This window comes from Myotis brandtii, unplaced genomic scaffold (genome assembly GCF_000412655.1).
Source record: "Myotis brandtii unplaced genomic scaffold, ASM41265v1 scaffold27, whole genome shotgun sequence".
Classification (NCBI taxonomy): Eukaryota; Metazoa; Chordata; class Mammalia; order Chiroptera; family Vespertilionidae; genus Myotis; species Myotis brandtii.
The window spans coordinates 195,811-215,090 of NW_005360272.1; the positions used below are offsets into that span (position 1 = coordinate 195,811).

Here is a 19,280-nt window from a genome sequence, read left to right on the forward strand (position 1 = left end):
ACAAGTTTTAAGAAAAAAGGAGAAAAAAAAAAAAAAAAAGAGTCCCATTATAAAAGCAAACAAAACCAAACTTCAGAGGAGCCAGTGTGTCAAGTGCACAGGCTGCAGGCTGCAGAGCTCAGCGGGAAGGCTACTGTTTAAGGCAAACCCCACAGGGCACAATACCTTGGGAGACCTTGGGAGCAGTACCCGTCAGTCCCTGGAAACCAGTGGGTCCCTGAGTGCCCTGGGCAAACAGGCCCTGATTAGACCAATGGTTTATGCACAGGGCACTTGCTGAGGCCTGCCAGGATCTCCAGGTGGAGCCCCGCTCTGAGCTCCACCGGTTTCAGAGGGGCCCAGTTTGGAATCCACAGAGAAACTGACATCCATCTGCCGTCCCCTTTGATTCCATCACCCACAGTCTCATGTCCCACACCTGGGATGGCATCTAAGGAGACCACCTCTCCAGCTTCAACTGTGCTCTTCTCCACCACCCCCCACAAACACTGGGTCAGGCCCCAGACTCCCACTGGTCACCCCTAACAAGAGTAGCACCCTTCTTTCCTTGGCCTCCCAGTAAAGCCCTCCCCATGGTTTGGTTCAGTAAGTAGAACACACTCCTACTCACAGTCTAATCTTCCTTCTCTACTCCTCTACTTGTAGCCAAGTACATCTCTCCTCCACCTCTACCCCGCAGGGCCCCAGGAACCTTTTAATGCCACTATTATCTTATCATAGTTACATGTTCTCATGTTGGTCTCCCCTATTAGCCTGTGAGCTCCTTGGGACAACTTCAATTGTTGCTGAATGAATGAATGAATGAGTGAAATGAAAGAACAGGCAAGATCTCCCATAACCATGAGAGATCCCTATAACATAAGACTAAGCATCACTTTTTCCATGGCACAGAGGACACAAGCAGATTTTAAATCCAATATACATACCCTGAAGCATATAGGACTAGACATAGCAACCATTAATAACAACAGCCACAACAGCTGCTCATATTATTTACAATATGCCTGTGTTCCATGGTTTGGACATATCTTACTTTAGCCTCACAAAGTGCCCTAATGAGCCCATTTTGTAGATGAAAGAAGAGATACTCAGAGAGGTAGTGACTTGGCTAAGGTCTGTTGGTGAGCAGCAGAGCCAGGATTTGAACCTAAGCTCTTAATGGTTATATACAGGATACCTCTCCAGCTTCCTAAGTGACCTCAGGGTTATGGAGATGGATAATTTGAGTCAACTGTGAAATCTACTTTCACAAGTTGACAAGGACAACTGGTTCTAGATTCTGTCTGTCAATGGGTCATCCAGGACCCCTGTTTGTGATGAAAGTTCTACAGGAGTCAGGAAAGTGGGTTAGTGCTCCTCGAGTCATGCTTTACTTTCTACAGATGAAAGCAATTCTCTGTAGGTGTGTGTACACATAACAGTCATCGAGTCATCTGAATGTCTTATCTGTCTCCTCATCCAGACCTCCTCCTCTCTTTCCCATCTCAGTTTCTGGCATTGTCACCCACCTAGTTACCCAAGCCAGAAAGCTCCGAGTCATTTCTGAGTTCTCATCATTCCCTGGTGCCCCACATCCCACCTGTCCCCAGGTCCTGTCCACTCTGCCTTCCAATGGGCTCTCATTCCACCATCCCCTTTGGACACACACTACTGTGCCAGATCAGACCCCGCAGTCTCCTGCCTGCCTCATTGTATCAGCCTCCCACAGATTTTCCTGACCACCTGCCACATTGCTTTCAGAATCTAAAACTGCTGTTTCAGACCGCGTCTGTTTTCTGCTTTAAAAGTGTACCTGGCTCCCTCTCAATAGAGGGCCCTGTCACTCTAGCCTCGACTCTGTCTCAGGACACACCCCTTCATGCATCCCACTCTGTCACTCTGGGTTACTAATCAAGCTAGCAACTCCCAGGTATTCAGTTCCCTGTCATGCTCAGCACAGGCACTCCGCATTCATCACCCATCTGTCTATGCCCAGTGTTAAGCAGGTTCTGTGCCGGGCACCATAGGGTGATGCAGAAGATAATGCATACTTAGTGATGTAAACCATGTGGGTGCTTCACAACCATCAGCTCAGTGAGCCTCCCATCACCCTGACCAGCCAGCCACTGTAAGCTCCATTTTACAGGTGAGGAAACTAAGGCTGGTCCACGGAGGCACAGCTGCCTTCCCCGCAAGCTGTAGGGAAGCAAGGCAGCTATTACACACGATTCGGCTGCTGGGGTCCTAGCCACACAGAGCTGGAGCTCCAAGTCCCTGGCTGGCAAGAATGGCTGACTTAATTTCTCTTCAACTGCACGTTGCTGGTACAAGCCAGGCAGGGGGCAGATTCCAAAAGCTACAGCCCCACCTTTAAATCTGGGAACACCTCTCTTCCTCTAAAGCAAGTTTTAAGTTTCCTCGACAATCACACTGTCAGGAGTAAAAGAAAACGTCTCCTGCCAGGAGGCTCCTGGGTCTGCAGAGATGTCCTCTGTGGACAGAGGCCTCATCAATAATGAAGCAGCTCCACAACCGCTTACGAGGCCAGAAAATTGCTGCTATTCATCAGCTTCAAATAATCGAATCTGTGCCACAATACATCAAATCCCTTCCAGCAGGGAAAGCGCCCAGAATTTTATGGTTTCCACTACACAGTTCGGTGTGGATTTGTCCTATAAATCAGGACCAAATGTCATTCTGCACAGACTGAAACCGTGCTTTCCTCTAAGCTGGTCCAGGAAAGAAAACCACTGTGCTCAGCTCAGAAAACCCCACACACCTTATCTCACTTGATCCTCAAGAACTCTGTGGGCCGGGCGTGTCCTCCTTTTACAGCTCAGCACACAGGCTCAGGGAGATGAGGGTGGGCCAGCACGCGGGCCAGGTGTGATTAGTGCTGAAGCTCCTTCTGCCCCACTGTGCACTCCTGCCCAGAGCCCTGGGCAGGGTGGGCGCTGAAAAGACCTTGCAGAGATGGAACCAGCTCTAGCCTTGAGGAGAACAGGACTAGCTGAAACAGGGAGCAGGGGAGGCCGTCCATGTGGGCTCGACACAGAGACATGCGTCCAGGACGTGCTTGGCAGGCAAGGAGAACTGTAATTAGTGAGGAAAGCCTTAGGAGTTAATTCCAGACACAAGTCAGCACAACACAGGCCCTTCCCACCAGCTGGTCTGCGGTTCCCTATGTGTCCAGATGTCTCTCCCACAAGCAGGTTCACATCTCGAGACCATGTTTATACTTTTACCCTGCCCACCACACAGCAATCTCTCAGAGACGACTCACTAAGTGGAAAAATCCCTGCTGCCCATTTCAACTGCAAACTCCTCTTAAGCTTAAAAAAAAGTACAGGGCAGAATTGCACAGTTGGTTCTGCAACCTGTCTCCTAAGGTGCTAAGAATAGGAATACACTTGCCCAGGTTAATTATTTACTAGGGCAGCCTTTACTGGCAATCGGGGGGCCTAGTATAAAATCAAGACCCTCATGCAGAATTTCCCAGCAGGGTCCTGAACTTCTAGGCCACTGCCCCAGGAGGGTGCCATCCAAAAACTGGTTCCAGGGCTCCAACACTGCAGGGTTTTCTGGCTGACAGAGAGGTCTACCTGGGCATTGCATTGAAAGCCAGCACTCTTGTCATCAATTCTGGTGAGTTGCCCTCCACTGGATCACAATGCTGGCCATCAATAGTCTTTGTCTGCCCAGCACCTCCTTTAGATTAGGGCCCTTCCCTTTCTCTGTTCCATGTGGTTCTGGGGCCTCTCAGTCACTGTGGACATAGGAATACTAGTAGACAGTTCAGGTTGCCTGGCAGAAATGGTACCCATTGCCCTTCCCACCTGTGGAGAAGGTGCAAGCATGTGAAGCAGAGGTCTTGCATGAGTTTGCCATGAGCTTAGAGAAATGGCCCCTCTTGCTTGTTAATAACGAGCAATTGGATGCAAACTGGGGCCGCTGCAGCCATCTTCCTGACACATGGCAAGGGGCTGAGAATGAAGTCAACACTTGCAGGAAAGCCTCCAGGAATGAAGAGACCAACAGAACCCTATTGAGCCTCTGAACCCAGCTGTGCCTTGAAATTCCCAGTTCGAAGAGCCAATACCATTTTCTGGGAAACTGCTGGAGCTGAGTTTCTGAACTTTCCACAGAAAGTGTCCCCATTAATACAAGAAGAGACTGTGGCAATCCACAAAGACATCAGAGTGGAAATGAAGGCACCGGATGGCTGGGGAGATGTGACCAAAACATCTGAAGATATCAGAGCAGTCAGCATTTAAACTACTAGAATTCATGATTAACTGCCAGATGAACTATTACTATCTGCTGCATGAGTCACTGAACTAAGTCAACACCTACTGGCTGAGGATTGAGTGGATCCACATTGTGTGTAGAAACTGGTCCAAAGGAGGCTTGGGAGTCAGCTCAGGCAGGCTTTCAGGACGAGAGGGGAGAGGGCTCCCTACCTTCACTGTCTTATTAGCCACTCTGGAAATTCCAGGAACTGGACTCCCACCTCATTAAACTACAGCACTCCACTTTGAGAAAAGCTTTGGACTATCTTCCCAGGAAATGTGCATGAACATGAAAATGTCACATTTTTGTACACGATTCCAGGGAGCTCACAGACTTCTAAAGCCTCTCTAGGGACCCCCTAGGGCAGTGATGGCGAACCTTTTGAGCTCGGCGTGTCAGCATTTTGAAAAACCCTAACTTAACTCTGGTGCCGTGTCACATATAGACATTTTTTGATATTTGCAACCATAGTAAAACAAAGACTTATATTTTTGATATTTATTTTATATATTTAAATGCCATTTAACAAAGAAAAATCAACCAAAAAAATGAGTTCGCATGTCACCTCTGACACGCGTGTCATAGGTTCGCCATCACTGCCCTAGGGACTCAGGAACTCCCCATTAAGAACTCTGTTCTACTGAAACCAAACTGAAGGAGCAGCCTGAACACAGCATTGTCGTCAAACTGAGCAGCTTCTCCTCAATCACACGATTGTTTTCATCACCCGGTCTCTGTGGGGACTGGGTTTTCCACGTGCTCTCCTGAACCACTGGGTGGTTTTCATGGAGACCACAGTCTCCTGGTTGTCTGCCCACTGCTCAGCCCAGTCTCCTGAGAGAGCGAGAGGAATGCAGACCCCCGCTTTGTCTGCACAGCACTCCTGCTCCTTTGAGAACTGACCTTCCCCTCCGCTCCCAGAGGTCACGCCACAGGACCCTCACCTTCCCCCACACAGGCCATAGCTGTCCCAAGTTAGGTCAGCTACAGTTCCTTCTCTGGGGATTTTGAAACTGGGACCAAGCAGGAAGGCAGCCTCCAGATGTTGCAGCTGAAGGACTTCAGCTCTGGGTGCTGTTAGTGGCCATGTTTCTCCTTAACCACAACGACAGCGCACAGAGGAAGCAGGGCCCAGGTAAGAGAAGTGAAAGGCAGGAAACAGACAGAGAGGAGAAGCCAAGGGGATGCAGATGGTGGGTGATGGGGTCCCGAGTTCCCACCCCTTCCAGAGGCCCAGCTGCATCCCTGCTCGGGCACAGTACCCCCATCTCTTCAGTATATCTACACTGCACAGAAGCTACTTCAAGTAGTTCGGGCAATGCCTTAAGTTCAGGCCTCTCCTGAATTTCAATTTCCCTTGAAAAGCTTAGCAATTCATTCTTAGGGTTTTAAGAAATAATGCTATGCTGATAAAATAATTCCCAGTCTCTATTCCCAACTTCTCACTTGGATGTCTTGCTACCATTTCACACCTAACACTTGTAGAACTGAACACCTCTTGTCCCGAAATTGGTTTGTGCTTCAGGAAGTGGTCTAAGGACTATTCCAATGGCTACATAACAGAATCACCTGGGCATTTGAAGAAAATACTAAGCCAGGGCCTCAGAGAACTGAATCAAAATCTCTATGGGGGCAGCCCAGGCTCAAACAAATGTTTGTTTTCTCGGGTCTTAGTTTAATGAGGTGTCAATGAGGCGGGGGGAAATCCTCATTTGGCTTAGGATTCTAGGACCTTTAGTTTTGATTTTACCAATTGGTTCTTGCTCCTAATATGAAAAGGAAGGGGGAGGGGGTGGGAAGTATTTATATGTGTTCCTTTTTTCTTCCCTGATTACCCTCAAAAGAGCTTTCAAATAATCTATGTATTGAAGTACTGAAGTCACAAACTAGTTGCAAAAAATCAGCTTACTGGAACAACAGGAAAGACATTCTTTTGCTTTGCAAAGGCTTTCCCATCATCTGGAGCCAAAAATATTATCTTCTGACCCAAAAAGCTACTAATAAACCTTGTTTCTTTCTATAGGCCAAGCAAGAGAGATGATTTTGCCCTAAGCAACAAAGCAAAAAGAACAAGATTGTTCTCTGGATCCTCCCACCCCTACTCTTGCCCTCTCCCACCTCCAGCCACCCTCCACTTCCAGGTACCTCCCTCCTGCCCTTGGGCTGCCTGGAGTCCCACAAACTGTCCCCATTCCCACAGGCTCCCTTCCTTCCTAAGAGCTGCCTAGCCCCAAGTTAAACCCCCCATTTTTTCCCTCCCCATCCAAATTCCAAACCAATCTCAATCTCTCTCTCTCTCTCTCTCTCTCTCTCTCTGGAAGACTGTTTATGCACAGAATGTTGTGTTCTTTCCTCTCCGTTTCTTCAGGAGTCTGAGTGAGAGAAGGCTGCATTATGGAGGCACACAGGAAAGCTGGCATAACTGGGGCCATTTGCTAGTGATGCACCAATAAGAAGTTAAATTAATGGTACTGTATTTTTTGTTACTGATCCATTGGAAAACTGGGGGGGGGGGGGGGGGGGGGGGAGCTAAAACAGTAAGCTTCAGTTTTGAAGACAATTCACTCATGTGAGACTCACTCCCCCTAAATTGCAAAGATAAATTAAAATGAAAACTTATGTACTATATTTATATTTTAAAAGATGAGATTGTTGTCCCAAATTAATCTCTAAATGGCAGGGTAAGTCAGGGGAGGGAGAATGGAGGCATACTGTAAACCCTTTGTCAACTTGTCAACTCCCTGCCTCAAAAGACCTCAATCCACTGCACCACTAAAAAACCTCAGAGATCAGTAAAGGGCACCCCTCTTTCTGAAAGTTTGCTAAACTGACCTAGGCCTCTGTGGCTAGCCTCGTAGGGTTAAGACACAATCAGCAGCTCTCCAAAAGGCCACACACCTCTGACTTTACATCTCTGCCTATAAAACAAGAACATTTATCACCTCCTTCCTTTGGAACTCTTAGCTGGCTTCACCAGTGGCCAATGACAATAAAAATGTTTGTTATTTATAATGCCCAATAGCATGCCATGTCTGAGGACAGAGTCCCCAAGCACAGGGATTACGTTTTTACAATGTGATACAATTGTGGGTGGAAAAACTCCAATCATGACCCCCTTCTCAAAATACCAGAATAAGAAACAGAGATGGACAGAACCACTTAGAGGCCACAAGCCTGTCCATATTTACCAAGGCCCCCGCCCCCACACTGCTCCTCCCTGCCTATTCCCTATGTGCTAGCGCTCCTTAAGGCCCCTCTTCTCATCTCGCTCCATATTCTCTCCTAAGGAGACCTCATTCTCTCCTTTGGCTTCAGTTACAAGTCATCAATTCCCAAATGTTGATCAACCCTCAGCCCAGGTGATTCTCCTGATACAGACCTGTACATCTTAAAGGCACCTGTTTAAAACTGAACTCAGCATGTTCCTTCTCCACCCCCATCCAAGCCTGCTCCTTCACCAGGTTCCCCACTGCATCCAGTAAATTCCCATCATCCTCCCAGTTCTACAGCAGGCTCTCTGAGACACAGTCATCTCCAGGACATAGGGGTCTCCAGAACACATTGTATTCTGTTAAGCGAAAAAAGAAAGATGTGAAACTGTGTTTACTCGTAATAGTACGCTACCTTATGTGTATCAAAGAGGGAGTATACATACATACATACATACATATATATATATATGTGAAATAACCATATATCACAAATATACATTTGTGTATGTTTTCAAAAAAAAACAAAGGAAGGATAAATCAAAATAATAAAAAAGGCCACCTAGTTGGAGGAAGGAAGGGAAAAGGTTGAAGAATACTGAGATTAAAGGAAACTTCTGTGACTGTATCTTGTTATACAGTTTTGACTTTGGGAAATGTTGTATATAAATGTTTTATATAATTTTAATTAAATCAAAAGAAAAAAAAGCCCTAAAAATTAAAAACAAATTAAAGCAAATTAACCTAATTGTATGTCATGATGGAAGTATACCTATATGAAGAAAAGAATTACTGAACACAGTACTCTGACTAGACATCCCTTCCTGAACGTATCTGTAGGCCAAAACAGAACCACAAAGAAATCTTAAGTTTCACTCTGAGTCTTACTATTAGAGTGAAACCAATATAGTTATTTTAAAACTATAACAAGTATATCGTAGGTGTGCAGAATAGAGTACCATTAAAAAAGCTGCTATCCTTAGAAAAGTCAGCTTGTAAGGCTGGCCCTTGGTTGGCATCTGGGAAACTGGATTTGGGGTGGTTCCCACCATTACCAGAACTGGGGTGGCTCACTGTGTCTACAAACTATTTGTGCAAACAATAAGGTTTATGCTGAATACCTGCTTTCCTGCTAGAAGTCTGGAAGTTTAGTCTGTACTAAGCAGAGGGTGCTATGTGACCATCCCCAATAAAAACCCTAGGCCAGGGGTGGGCAACCTTTCTGTGAGTGCGTGCCAAAACCAGCAAAATCTGACTCAAAATTCTTCTGCGTGCCAACCCTAATTTTTTGAGAACATGTTACGCCTACTTGATATCTCTTAAGGTGTACGTATGTGAAGAACCTTGAGAAATAATAAAATTCATTCGAGCGACAAAAACACAGTATATGATGATGAAAAATACATTTATTTTTTAATGTATACATGTACACTGATAGTCCGACAGAAAACTTTATGACTCCGTTTGATATTATCAGTGGGACTTTTGCTGCTGCATCACTGATGACAGAGATTTTACATCAGGTTTATATTTCATGACCTTCAGAGATATGCACGAGCTACTACTTTCATCCGTCAGGCTACTCCATTTACGAGACTTAACAAAATTCATCACTGAGAACAAAGATTCACAAGCGTATGTGGATGAAACCAAAACACTGGTCGGATCTAGGAAGGCAGGGAGAGTTAAGGCAGAGGCATAGAAATTGCTCTTCCCCTCTCTTGTCAATCCATGTCTATGGTCTTTAAGATAACTTGTTATGTAAAATTATTTATTTATCTAAGATGCACCTACACTGAATTTATCTGAAAAATAAAAAAGTCGATATTAAGAAAAAAATTGTAAATGGAAGATTATAAGAGAGGGTTTCGCGTGCCAGCAAAAGTTACTGGCGTGCCATGTTTGGCACGCATGCCAAGGGGTTGCCCACCCCTGCCCTAGGCAATGAGTCTCTAATGGCTTTCCCTGGTAGACAATATTTCACACAACTCAATGGAGCTCTCACTGAGACTATTTGAGCATTAAAAAAAAAAAAAAAAAACACCTAAAATTAAAACCTAACAAACATATAGATATATATGTTCAAAATATATGAAAACCAAAGCTTTGCTAGTTAAAATTGGAGACTGTTAAAGCCCAAACTCACTACTCTAAAAATTAATAAAGAGAAAGATCCAAGCATAAATCCTACCTTTTAGTATGAACAGCATTTCAGAGTAACCACACAGACAATAAGGAAAAGGCCTTCTTCAATGAAGAATTCCAACAAATAAATGGAGAAAGAAATAATGGATCTAAGCAATGATCATCCATGAGTGCTAAAACCATCTAGGGGAAAGACTTATGGGATTTATAACAGAGGGATCAGCTAACTTCATCTTATCCCAATGATCAACCCTAGAATCTTTAAATGTGTAACAACCAGACACCATCTGCCTATTGATGACATAGGACAGGAAGTACACAGCACCAGCTATGACGTGTTCTCAACAATAACCTGATCTGAATTGAATCAAGCCTCTATCAAATTTTCTATTGATAGGAAATATGTGAAACAGAGAAACAGGGCAAGTGACACCACAAAGACGCAATCAGCCAAATCCTGCATGTGGATATCCTAGATGACAATGACCTGCTTTCACCAAGATATTGATTAATATCTTGAGAAAAGTAAGGGTGGTGGTGGTGGTGGTGGTGGTGGTGGTGGTGGTGGTGGTGGTGGAAGGAGGGTGTATAACTATAGAATAAGAGTCAAAGCAACAAAAAAGCCAATCTGATCATGTCATTCTCTTACTTAAAATCCTCTGGGCTCTGCCGACTCTTCTGCACCTCTCTCATCATGTCCCCTCTGAGCTCTAACCGCCATCACCTGCATTCAGTTCCTTGAACTAGCCCCTCCTTTATTCCTCAGGTACTTACCATGCAGTTCCCTCTCCCTTGGGGAGGAAAAGTGACCTAGCCACTCAGGTGCCCTCTTGCCATCACCCTCACAGCACCTGTACTTCTCAGATGTGTATGTTTCACATCTGCCCTGGAGGGCAGACACCTCATCTTTTAGCAGAGTGTAACACGAAATAAAAATCTGCTAAACACACATGTGAACAAATAAAGTATTAATCACATGGCTCAATGTCACCAGGCAGGAAGTTAGGGACACCTTATCAATAAAGCCCAGCATAGTCCCTGCTGATCTTTGTTGCTGTGATATCTATTTTTACTACCCAGACCCACCCTGGGGAGCTAAGGGACACAAAGAAGGAAGGACTCACCGCCTCGTGGGACTTGGGAACAGGTATGATGATGGCCAGCACACAGATGAGCTGGAAGATGGCCCCCAGGAAGAGTCCATACCGTAGCAGGTTCTCCAGGAATGTGGGCTCAGGCACCTCAGGAGGTGAGAAGTCCAGGTCAGAGGCCATGGCTCCTGCTATCTGAGGTCTCCTCTGAGGACTCACCACACTCCAGAGCCAACTTCTAAAGGCAAAGGGTAAGTGTCATTTTCTACAACTGACTTTTAAATGGTACCATTACACAACACACACACACACACATATATATGCAAGAATATATAAAACAATGGTGGTGAAATCAATTATTGAATCTAGGTGGAGTATATATGGATAGTCATTGAACCATTCTTTCAACTTTTTGGTATGTTTGATTTTTTTCCAATTATAAAGTTAGGAAAAAATAAATAAGTAAATGCAAACACTTCAACAAAAATCTCAAATCAACACACATTTACTGAAGGCCTGCTATGTTTCTTATGTGTTCATTTATTCATCTAGTCATTCATTCAACAAATACTTAGTGAACACCAAGCATTGAAGAGTGAGTAAAACAGACATATCTCTATTCTCATAGGGTCTACATCTCAGGAAAGAGGCAAAAACACATCCAGATGTGAAACACCAGCTATTTACAACTGTTTTTAAAAAAACAAAACTTAAGAAGGGCATCATTCATTTTGTATAGAGTGACAGGAAGTGCTCTCTGAAGAAGAGATGGGAATAAAGTGGCAGAGATATGAAATGCGAGAGTAAACCATAGAAACATCTTAGGGCACATATCCCAGGCAGAGAAAAAAGCAAGTGAGAGGCCCTGGGGGCAAGGACATGAGTCCAAAATGGCCAGAGAGGGGAGCTCAGGAGGGAGAGAGGAGAGAGGTAAAATCAGAGAGGAGTGGGGGCTGACCTTGCAGAACCCTCACACTTTCGATTTGATTAACATGTAAAGCCATGGGAGTGTTTTTAGCAGAGAAGTGACATGACTTGACTTACACTAATGAGGGGAGGAGGGGTGCAGAGTGGACACGGAGATCAGTGAGGAGGTTATTGCCAGTAACTCAAATAAGAGATGCTGGGGAGCCGAGGCCGGTTTGGCTCGGTGGATGGAGCGTCGGCCTGCGGACTGAGGGGTCCCGGGTTCGATTCCGGTCAAGGGCATGTACCTGGGTTGCGGGCACATCCCCAGTGGGGGATGTGCAGGAGGCGGCTGATCGATGTTTCTCTCTCATCGATGTTTCTAGCTCTCTATCTCTCTCCCTTCCTCTCTGTAAAAAATCAATAAAATATATTAAAAAAAAAAAAAAAAAAAAAGGAGATGCTGGGGACATGGATGACAGGGGCAGTGGTGGAGGGTCTGGCTTCGGCCCACCTCCAGCCTCTCCTTTTACCTGGCCTCCCACTCCTAATACCCTGGTCAAGCTGAAAGAACTGCCTGTAATTCTCTAAGAGCACCAGGCTCTTCCTCCAAGGCTGAGCTCTCAAGTGCCACCTCCCAAGCACGTCTTTCTCATTGCCACCTTCCTGACTGAACTACTCCCCCTCTACCACAGCACTCACAAGTGGCTTCCCTCTGCCCACCTCAACGAACAAGGGGCTAAATTACTTTGGAACCAGGCCCACCTGACTCCAAAGCCCTTTGTTTTTTCAGAGATCTGTGTCACAATGCAATTTTCTGTGAAATCTGAGCTAATGTGGTGGCCAAGAGTCACATGTGGCTATTGAGAGTTGAACTATAGCTAGTCCAAGCTGAGAATGACTGTTAAATACACACTCAATTTAGAAGATGATATGAACATAAGAATGTAAAAGATCTCGTTAATAATGTATCTTGATTATATGTTGAAATGATATATTGGGTTAAATTGATTACATTATCAATTTCACCTGATTTTGAAAAGAAAGAACAAAGTTAGAGGATTCACTTTCTGGTTTCAAAACTTGTTACAAAGCTACAATAATCAAAACAGTGTGGTACTGGTATAAGGATCTAGGCCAATGGAATAGAATAGAGTGCCCAGAAATAAATCCTCACATATACAGCCAATTCATTTCCGAACAAGGGTTACAAGACCATTCAATGGAGGAAGGGCAGTCTTTTCAACAAACAGTGCTAGCAAAACTGGATATTCACATACAAAAGAATAAAGCTGGACCCCTACCTTACACCATATACAAAAATTAACTCAAAATGGATCAAAGATCTAAACTCAAGAGCTAAAATTATAAAACTTATGGAATAAAACATAAGGGAAACTTTTCGTGACATTGGATTTCTTGGATGTGACACCAAAAGCACTGGCAACAAAGAAAAAAATAAAATGAACTTCATAAGAATTAAAGATCTTTTGTGTATCAGAGGACATTATCAAGAGAGTGAAAAGACAAACTGAAAAAGTTTGGTGGTGTCTCAAAAAGTTAAACATAGAAATTACCATATCATCCAGCAATTCCACTCCTTGGCATATACCCAAAAGAACTGAAAGCAGGACTCAACCAGATACTTGTATATCAATAATCACAGCTGCATTATTCATAATATTCAAAAGATGGAAATAGTCAAGAGTCTATCAACAGATGAATGGATAAACAAAATGTGGTATATACATACAAAGAAATATCATTCAACTATTAAAAGGAATAAAATTCTGATACACGAATGAACCCTGAAAACATATGCTAAGTGAAATAAGTCAGACACAGAGGATAAATGTTGTATCATTCTACTTATATGAGGTACTGAGAGTAGGCAAATCCATAAAGACAGAAACGAGAATATAAGTTATCAGGGGTTAAAGGAGAGGAGTGGGGAATTATTGTTTAACCAGAGGCCGGGTGCATGGATTCGTGCACCAGTGGGGTCCCTTGGCCTGGCCTGTGGGGAATCGGGTCAAAACCGGCTCTCCAACATCCCCCCTCAGAGGGGTCCCAGATTGTGAGAGGGCGGTTCTCGGGTGTTGCATCCTGGAATCGGGCTCCCTCTTCTCTAGTTCCAGGTGCCTCATCTGAGAACCGCAGCTGCCAAGTCACCACAGCTCGGCAGCTCCTGCATTGAGCATCTGCCCCCGGTGGTCAGTGCACATCATAGCTACCGGTCGGAGCATCTGCCCCCTGGTAGAAAAAAAGTTTCAGTTTAGCATGATGAAAAAGTTCTGGAAATAGAGGATGGTGATGGTTATACAATGTTGTGAATGCCACTGAATTGTATAGTTAAAATAATAAATTTTATGTTATGTGTAGTTTACCACAACAAAAAATAATTTTTTTAAAATATATTTTATTGAATTTTTACAGAGAAGAAGGGAGAGGGATAGAGAGTTAGAAACATTGATGAGAGAGATCGATCAGCTGCCTCCTGCACAGCCCCCAGTAGGGATGTGCCCGCAACCCAGGTACATGCCCTTGACCGGAATCGAACCTGGGACCCTTGAGTCCGCAGGCCGACGCTCTATCCACTGAGCCAAACCGGTTCGGCAACAAAAAATAATTTTATGTTTCTTTTTACTTTTTAAATGTTGCTACTAGAAAATTTACAATTACACCCGTGGCCTGCATTGTATTCCTATGGCATAGCTCTGGCTAAAGACTGTCCTTAGGTCTTCCTCCACTTTGGCCCCGCAGCTCATTACTTTACAACATTTTCCAACATGAAGGAGGAGTGACTAAAGTATAACAAAAATGACCTTCTAACTAAAGAGACTGGGACTTATGCAAACATATATTGTATCTTTTTCAACCTGGTCACTGAGGAAGGTCCTGTGCTGTGCCAACAAGGTGGTCGCCTTTTCACACCACTTGTCTTCTTTAGGAATAGCCTTCAAAGCCTGAGCCCACCTCCCCCTTTTCTCCCCAAAGTTCTCAGAGCTGGCAGATCTTCATCCTCCCAGGGAGAGTTTGATTTCTGGAAAGCACCCAACATCATCTGGATCCAAGTGTGGTGAATCAGGTGGGGCCGCAAGCTCAGGAATACCATTTCTGGTCAAATACAAGGTATGATGCTAAGACACCAGGCAGATTTTTGGGGGTGGATCATAAACTGGCCCTGAAATGAATTCCAACGCAGCTTGTGAGCACAGCTTCACTGGAGGAAACCTACAGCCCCAACAGGGCTGTATATACTATGCCATGTAAATAACAAGGTGTAAGAAAGGCCTCTTATTTCTTCAGTTGCACCTTATAAACACATTTTTTTAAAATGCCTTCAGAAGCCCCTCCCTCCCTCCCTCCCTTCCTCCCTCTCTTTCTCTCTCCTTCCCCAAGCCCTCCCCCATGCTCGTTTTCCTTGCCTCTTTCTCCTAACTCCAAGGGTTCATTTTTTTTTCTTTTCCCTCTGTAACTTATTTCCTGATCTCATTTCTTCTGCAGCTCACTTCTTCTAACTCTGTGACTTACTAAATCAGCGGTTCTCAACCTGTGGGTCCCGACCCCTTTGGGAGTTGAACGACTCTTTCACAGGGGTCGCCTAAGACCATCGGAAAACACATATATAATTACATATTGTTTTTGTGATTAATCACTATGCTTTAATTATGTTCAATTTGTAACAATGAAATTGGGGGTCACCACAACATGAGGAACTGTATTAAAGGGTCGCGCGGCATTAGGAAGGTTGAGAACCACTGTTCTAAATAAACTTTTGGGGGGGAAAATGCGTTCAGCCCCAAGCTTTACCCTTAAGGTTGTAACAAGCCTACTTGGCTTATCAATATTTAGATTTATTAGTGTTACCACAACAACACTGTTATATTTGCAGTACAATAAAAACATGGGCCCTAGTTGGTTTGGCTCAGTGGATAAAGCGTCGGCCTACAAACTGATGGGCCTGGGGCTGGATTCTGGTCAAGGGCATGTACCTCAATTGCAGGCTTGATCCCTGGCCCTGGTTGGGGCACATGCAGGAGGCAAATTGATGTGTCTCTCTCACATTGATGTTTCTCCCTTCTCTAAAAATCAATGGAAAAATATCCTCAAGTGAGGATTAACAACAACAATAAAAGACATGGGACCAGAAGTCAGGAATCCTGCGCACAAACCCTGACTCCATCAGCAATTAGCTACACTTTGGGCCCATCTCTTGACCTCCTGTTTTCAGGAGCCAAACAACAGTATCTATTCAAAGCCATAATGCATTTAGTCTTTTTTTTTCTCATGGCAACTAGGCAATATATAACAAGAGCCATAAAAGTGACTATATCCTTTGACTGAATAACCCACTTCCTAGAATTTACAGTAAGGAAACAATTCAAAGGAAGAAAAAGGCTTCAGGTATAAAAAAGTTCATGGCAGTGCTATTCATAATACTGAAAAACAGGAAGCAATGGAAGTGTCCAACAATTAAAAACCAGTTAACCCAATTAAGGCAGATCATGGCATATTCCCCTTCACTAAAAAGACAAATATAAATGTGTATCAGGTCAGGGGAAAGTCTTTGAAAAATAACATTAACTGAAAAAAGAAAACAAAAATGGTGATGGAAGGAGACTTGACTTGGAATGAACACACAATACAGTTTAAGATGATGTGTTGTGGAACTATGCACTTGAAACCTATAAATTTTGTTAACCAGTGTCACCCCAATAAAGATATAAAGCATATAAAAATACAAATATGTCCCTCCCAAATAAAAAACTGTATCACAAAAAAAGAGAAGAAAAAATAAAACAATTATATAAACACTGTGATTGCAACAATGTAGAAACTGTGATTTCTTTGGCTAAAGATCAAAAGAGGCCATAGGAAAATGTAAATAGTTGCTGTTAAAGTGAAGGAATCATTAGTTTTAATTTTTGGAATAATGTTGAAACAATGAATACAATTTACAAGGAAAATTCTGCCCTGGTCAGTATGGCTCAGTTGGTTGGAGCCTCATCCTGTATACTGAAAGGTTTGGTGTTCGATTCCCAATCAGGGCACATACTTAGGTTGTGTGTTCGATTCCTGGACATATATGAAGGCAACCAATCGTTCTCTCTCACACCGATGTTTCTCTCTCTCCCTTTCCCTCTAAAATCTAAAATCTTATCCTCCAGTAAGAATTTTAAAAATAATAATTACAAAATTAAAAAAATAAAAGGAAAATCCATGCCCTATGTACTTCCTTCACAAGACTTTTACAGGGTTTAATGAAGCACTATCCAATAAAACTTTCTGCAAAGATGGAAATGTTCTATATTTGTGTTCGTTAATATGGTGGTCACCAGCAACACCAGCCTGCCTGCCAGTATTTCTGGGTTCTCCTTTCCTGATTACAGAAGTCACAAGAGTCCTACTCATCCTTCAGTTCTCAATTAGGAGCATTACCCTCAGGCTTCCTGTGACAGGCTTTGTTCACCCCGCTCCCATTGCCCCAAACACACCCTGGCCACTGTCACAGCAGTAGCAGTGAAAAGATCATTTCCCAGAGTACACACACACTCATCTCATTCACTTTACAACCAGTCTGGGAGGCAGGCATTACCAATGAGGATGAGGAAACCAGGGCTTAGAGAGCTTCCATGGCCCTGCCAGGATTACTTGGCTGAGAAGTGGCCAAGTCAGGATTGAAACTGGCTCACTCCTCAAGACCCTGAACTCTCACCCACTATGAATGGTTTTCAAACAGCTGTGGGAACCATTTCCAAAGCTGTAACCAGCACTTTTTTCTTTTTAACTTTATTAGCCAGCACTTTAAATGACTGACAATATAGAGGCATCATACCTCAATATAATAAAAGCCTTATATGACAAACCTACAGCCAACATCATACTCGATGGGCAAAAACTAAAACCATTTCGCCTAAGAACAGGAACAAGACAGGGATGCCCACTTTCACCACTCCTGTTCAACATAGTACAGTAGGTCCTCGGGTTATGTTGGAGATCCGTTCCTACGGCGCGACATAGCGCGATTTTCGCTGTAAATCAGAACCCACTTACATCACTCACATGGAGCACACACACAGCAGTAATGAAGTGAAACAGTAAAAAAAAATTTAAAAGAAAGATAACAATTCATGACCTTTACTTGTGGTAAATAAATAATAAAAAATATAAAGCACAAATGTACATACATTAAAATGACGGAACTTTTTTTATTAATAAATAAATGGGAGATGGGGACACTAGCCATAGCGTTCAGACAAGAAGAAATAAAAGGCATCCAAATTGGAAAAGAAGTAAAACTCATTATTCACAGATGACATGATATTGTACATAGAAAACCCTAAAGACTTTATAAAAAAACTACTAGACTTAATAAATGAATTTGGCAATGTAGCAGGATACAAAATTAACACCCAGAAATCCATGGCTTTTTCATATACCAATAATGAACTCAGAGAAAGAAAAACTAAAAAAAAATCCCATTTACCATTGCAACAAAAAAATTAAGATATCTAGGAATAGCCCTAGCCGGCTTGGCTCAGAGGATAGAGCGTCGGCCTGCGGACTGAAGGGTTGCGGGTTCGATTCTGGTCAAGGGCATATGCCTGGGTTGCAGGCTCGATCCCCAGCAGGGGGCGTGCAGGAGGCAGCCGATCAATGATTCTCTCTCATTGATGTTTCTATCTCTGTCTCCCTCTCCCTTCCTCTCTGAAATCAATAAAAACATATTTTTTAAAAAAAAAAAGATATCTAGGAATAAACTTAACTAAGGAGGTAAAAGACCTGTACTCGGAAAACTACAGGATGTTGAAAAAAAGAGATAGAGGAAGACATAAATAGAAGAATATACCATGTTCATTGACTAGTAGAATCAACATCATTAAAATGTCCATACTTACCCAAAGCAATCTACAGATTCAATGCAATACCCATTAAAATACCAACATCATATGTCACAGAGCTACAACAAACCCTCCAAAAATTCACATGGAATAAAAAAAGACCCCAAATAGCCAAAGCAATCCTGAGAAAGAAGAACAAAGTTGGAGGGATCACAATACCAGATATCAAGCTATATTACAAAGCCACTCTTCTCAAAACTGCCTACTACTGGCACAAGAACAGGCATACAGACCAATGGAACATAACAGAGAACCCAGAAATCGACCCAAGCCATTATACTCAATTAATATTTGACAATGGAGGCAAGGAAGGATGACAGGAAACCATAAAAAAAATTTTTTAAATCTCTTTATTGATTAAGGTATTACTTATGTGTCCTTATCCCACCATAACCCCCCAACCTCCCCAACTCATGCCCTCACCCCCGTTGTCTGTGTCCATTAGTTAAGCTTATATGCATGCATACAAGTCCTTTGGTTGATCTTGCCCCCTTACCCCCACTCTCCCCTACTTTCCCTCTGAGGTTTGACAGTCTTATCACTGCTTCTCTGTCTCTGGATCTATCCCCTTTTATCAGCCTATGTTGTTTACTATATTACACAAATGAGTGAGATCATGTGGTATTTATCTTTCTCCTACTGCCTTATTTTGCTTACCATAATGCTCTCCACTTCCATCCATTCTGTTGCAAATGCTAAGAACTTCTTTTTTACAGCAGCATAGTATTCCATTGTGTAGATGTACCACAGTTTTT

General features: G+C 43.4%; 1 protein-coding gene across 3 annotated transcripts in view; it reads right to left on the bottom strand.

Annotated features, from left to right (window-relative positions):
- The window catches only part of MANBAL (mannosidase, beta A, lysosomal-like), a 30,381-nt gene that overhangs the window by 6,401 nt on the left and 4,700 nt on the right, over positions 1–19,280 (bottom strand). The window contains exon 2 of one of the 3 annotated variants that reach the window (XM_005868458.2): positions 10,748–10,954. In XM_005868458.2, the coding sequence (XP_005868520.1) occupies positions 10,748–10,897 (150 nt within the window). In that variant the 5' untranslated portion in view covers positions 10,898–10,954. The remainder of the gene's footprint in view (positions 1–10,747; positions 10,955–19,280) is intronic. The other 2 variants (XM_005868457.2, XM_014541406.1) reach the window with 2 other exon arrangements.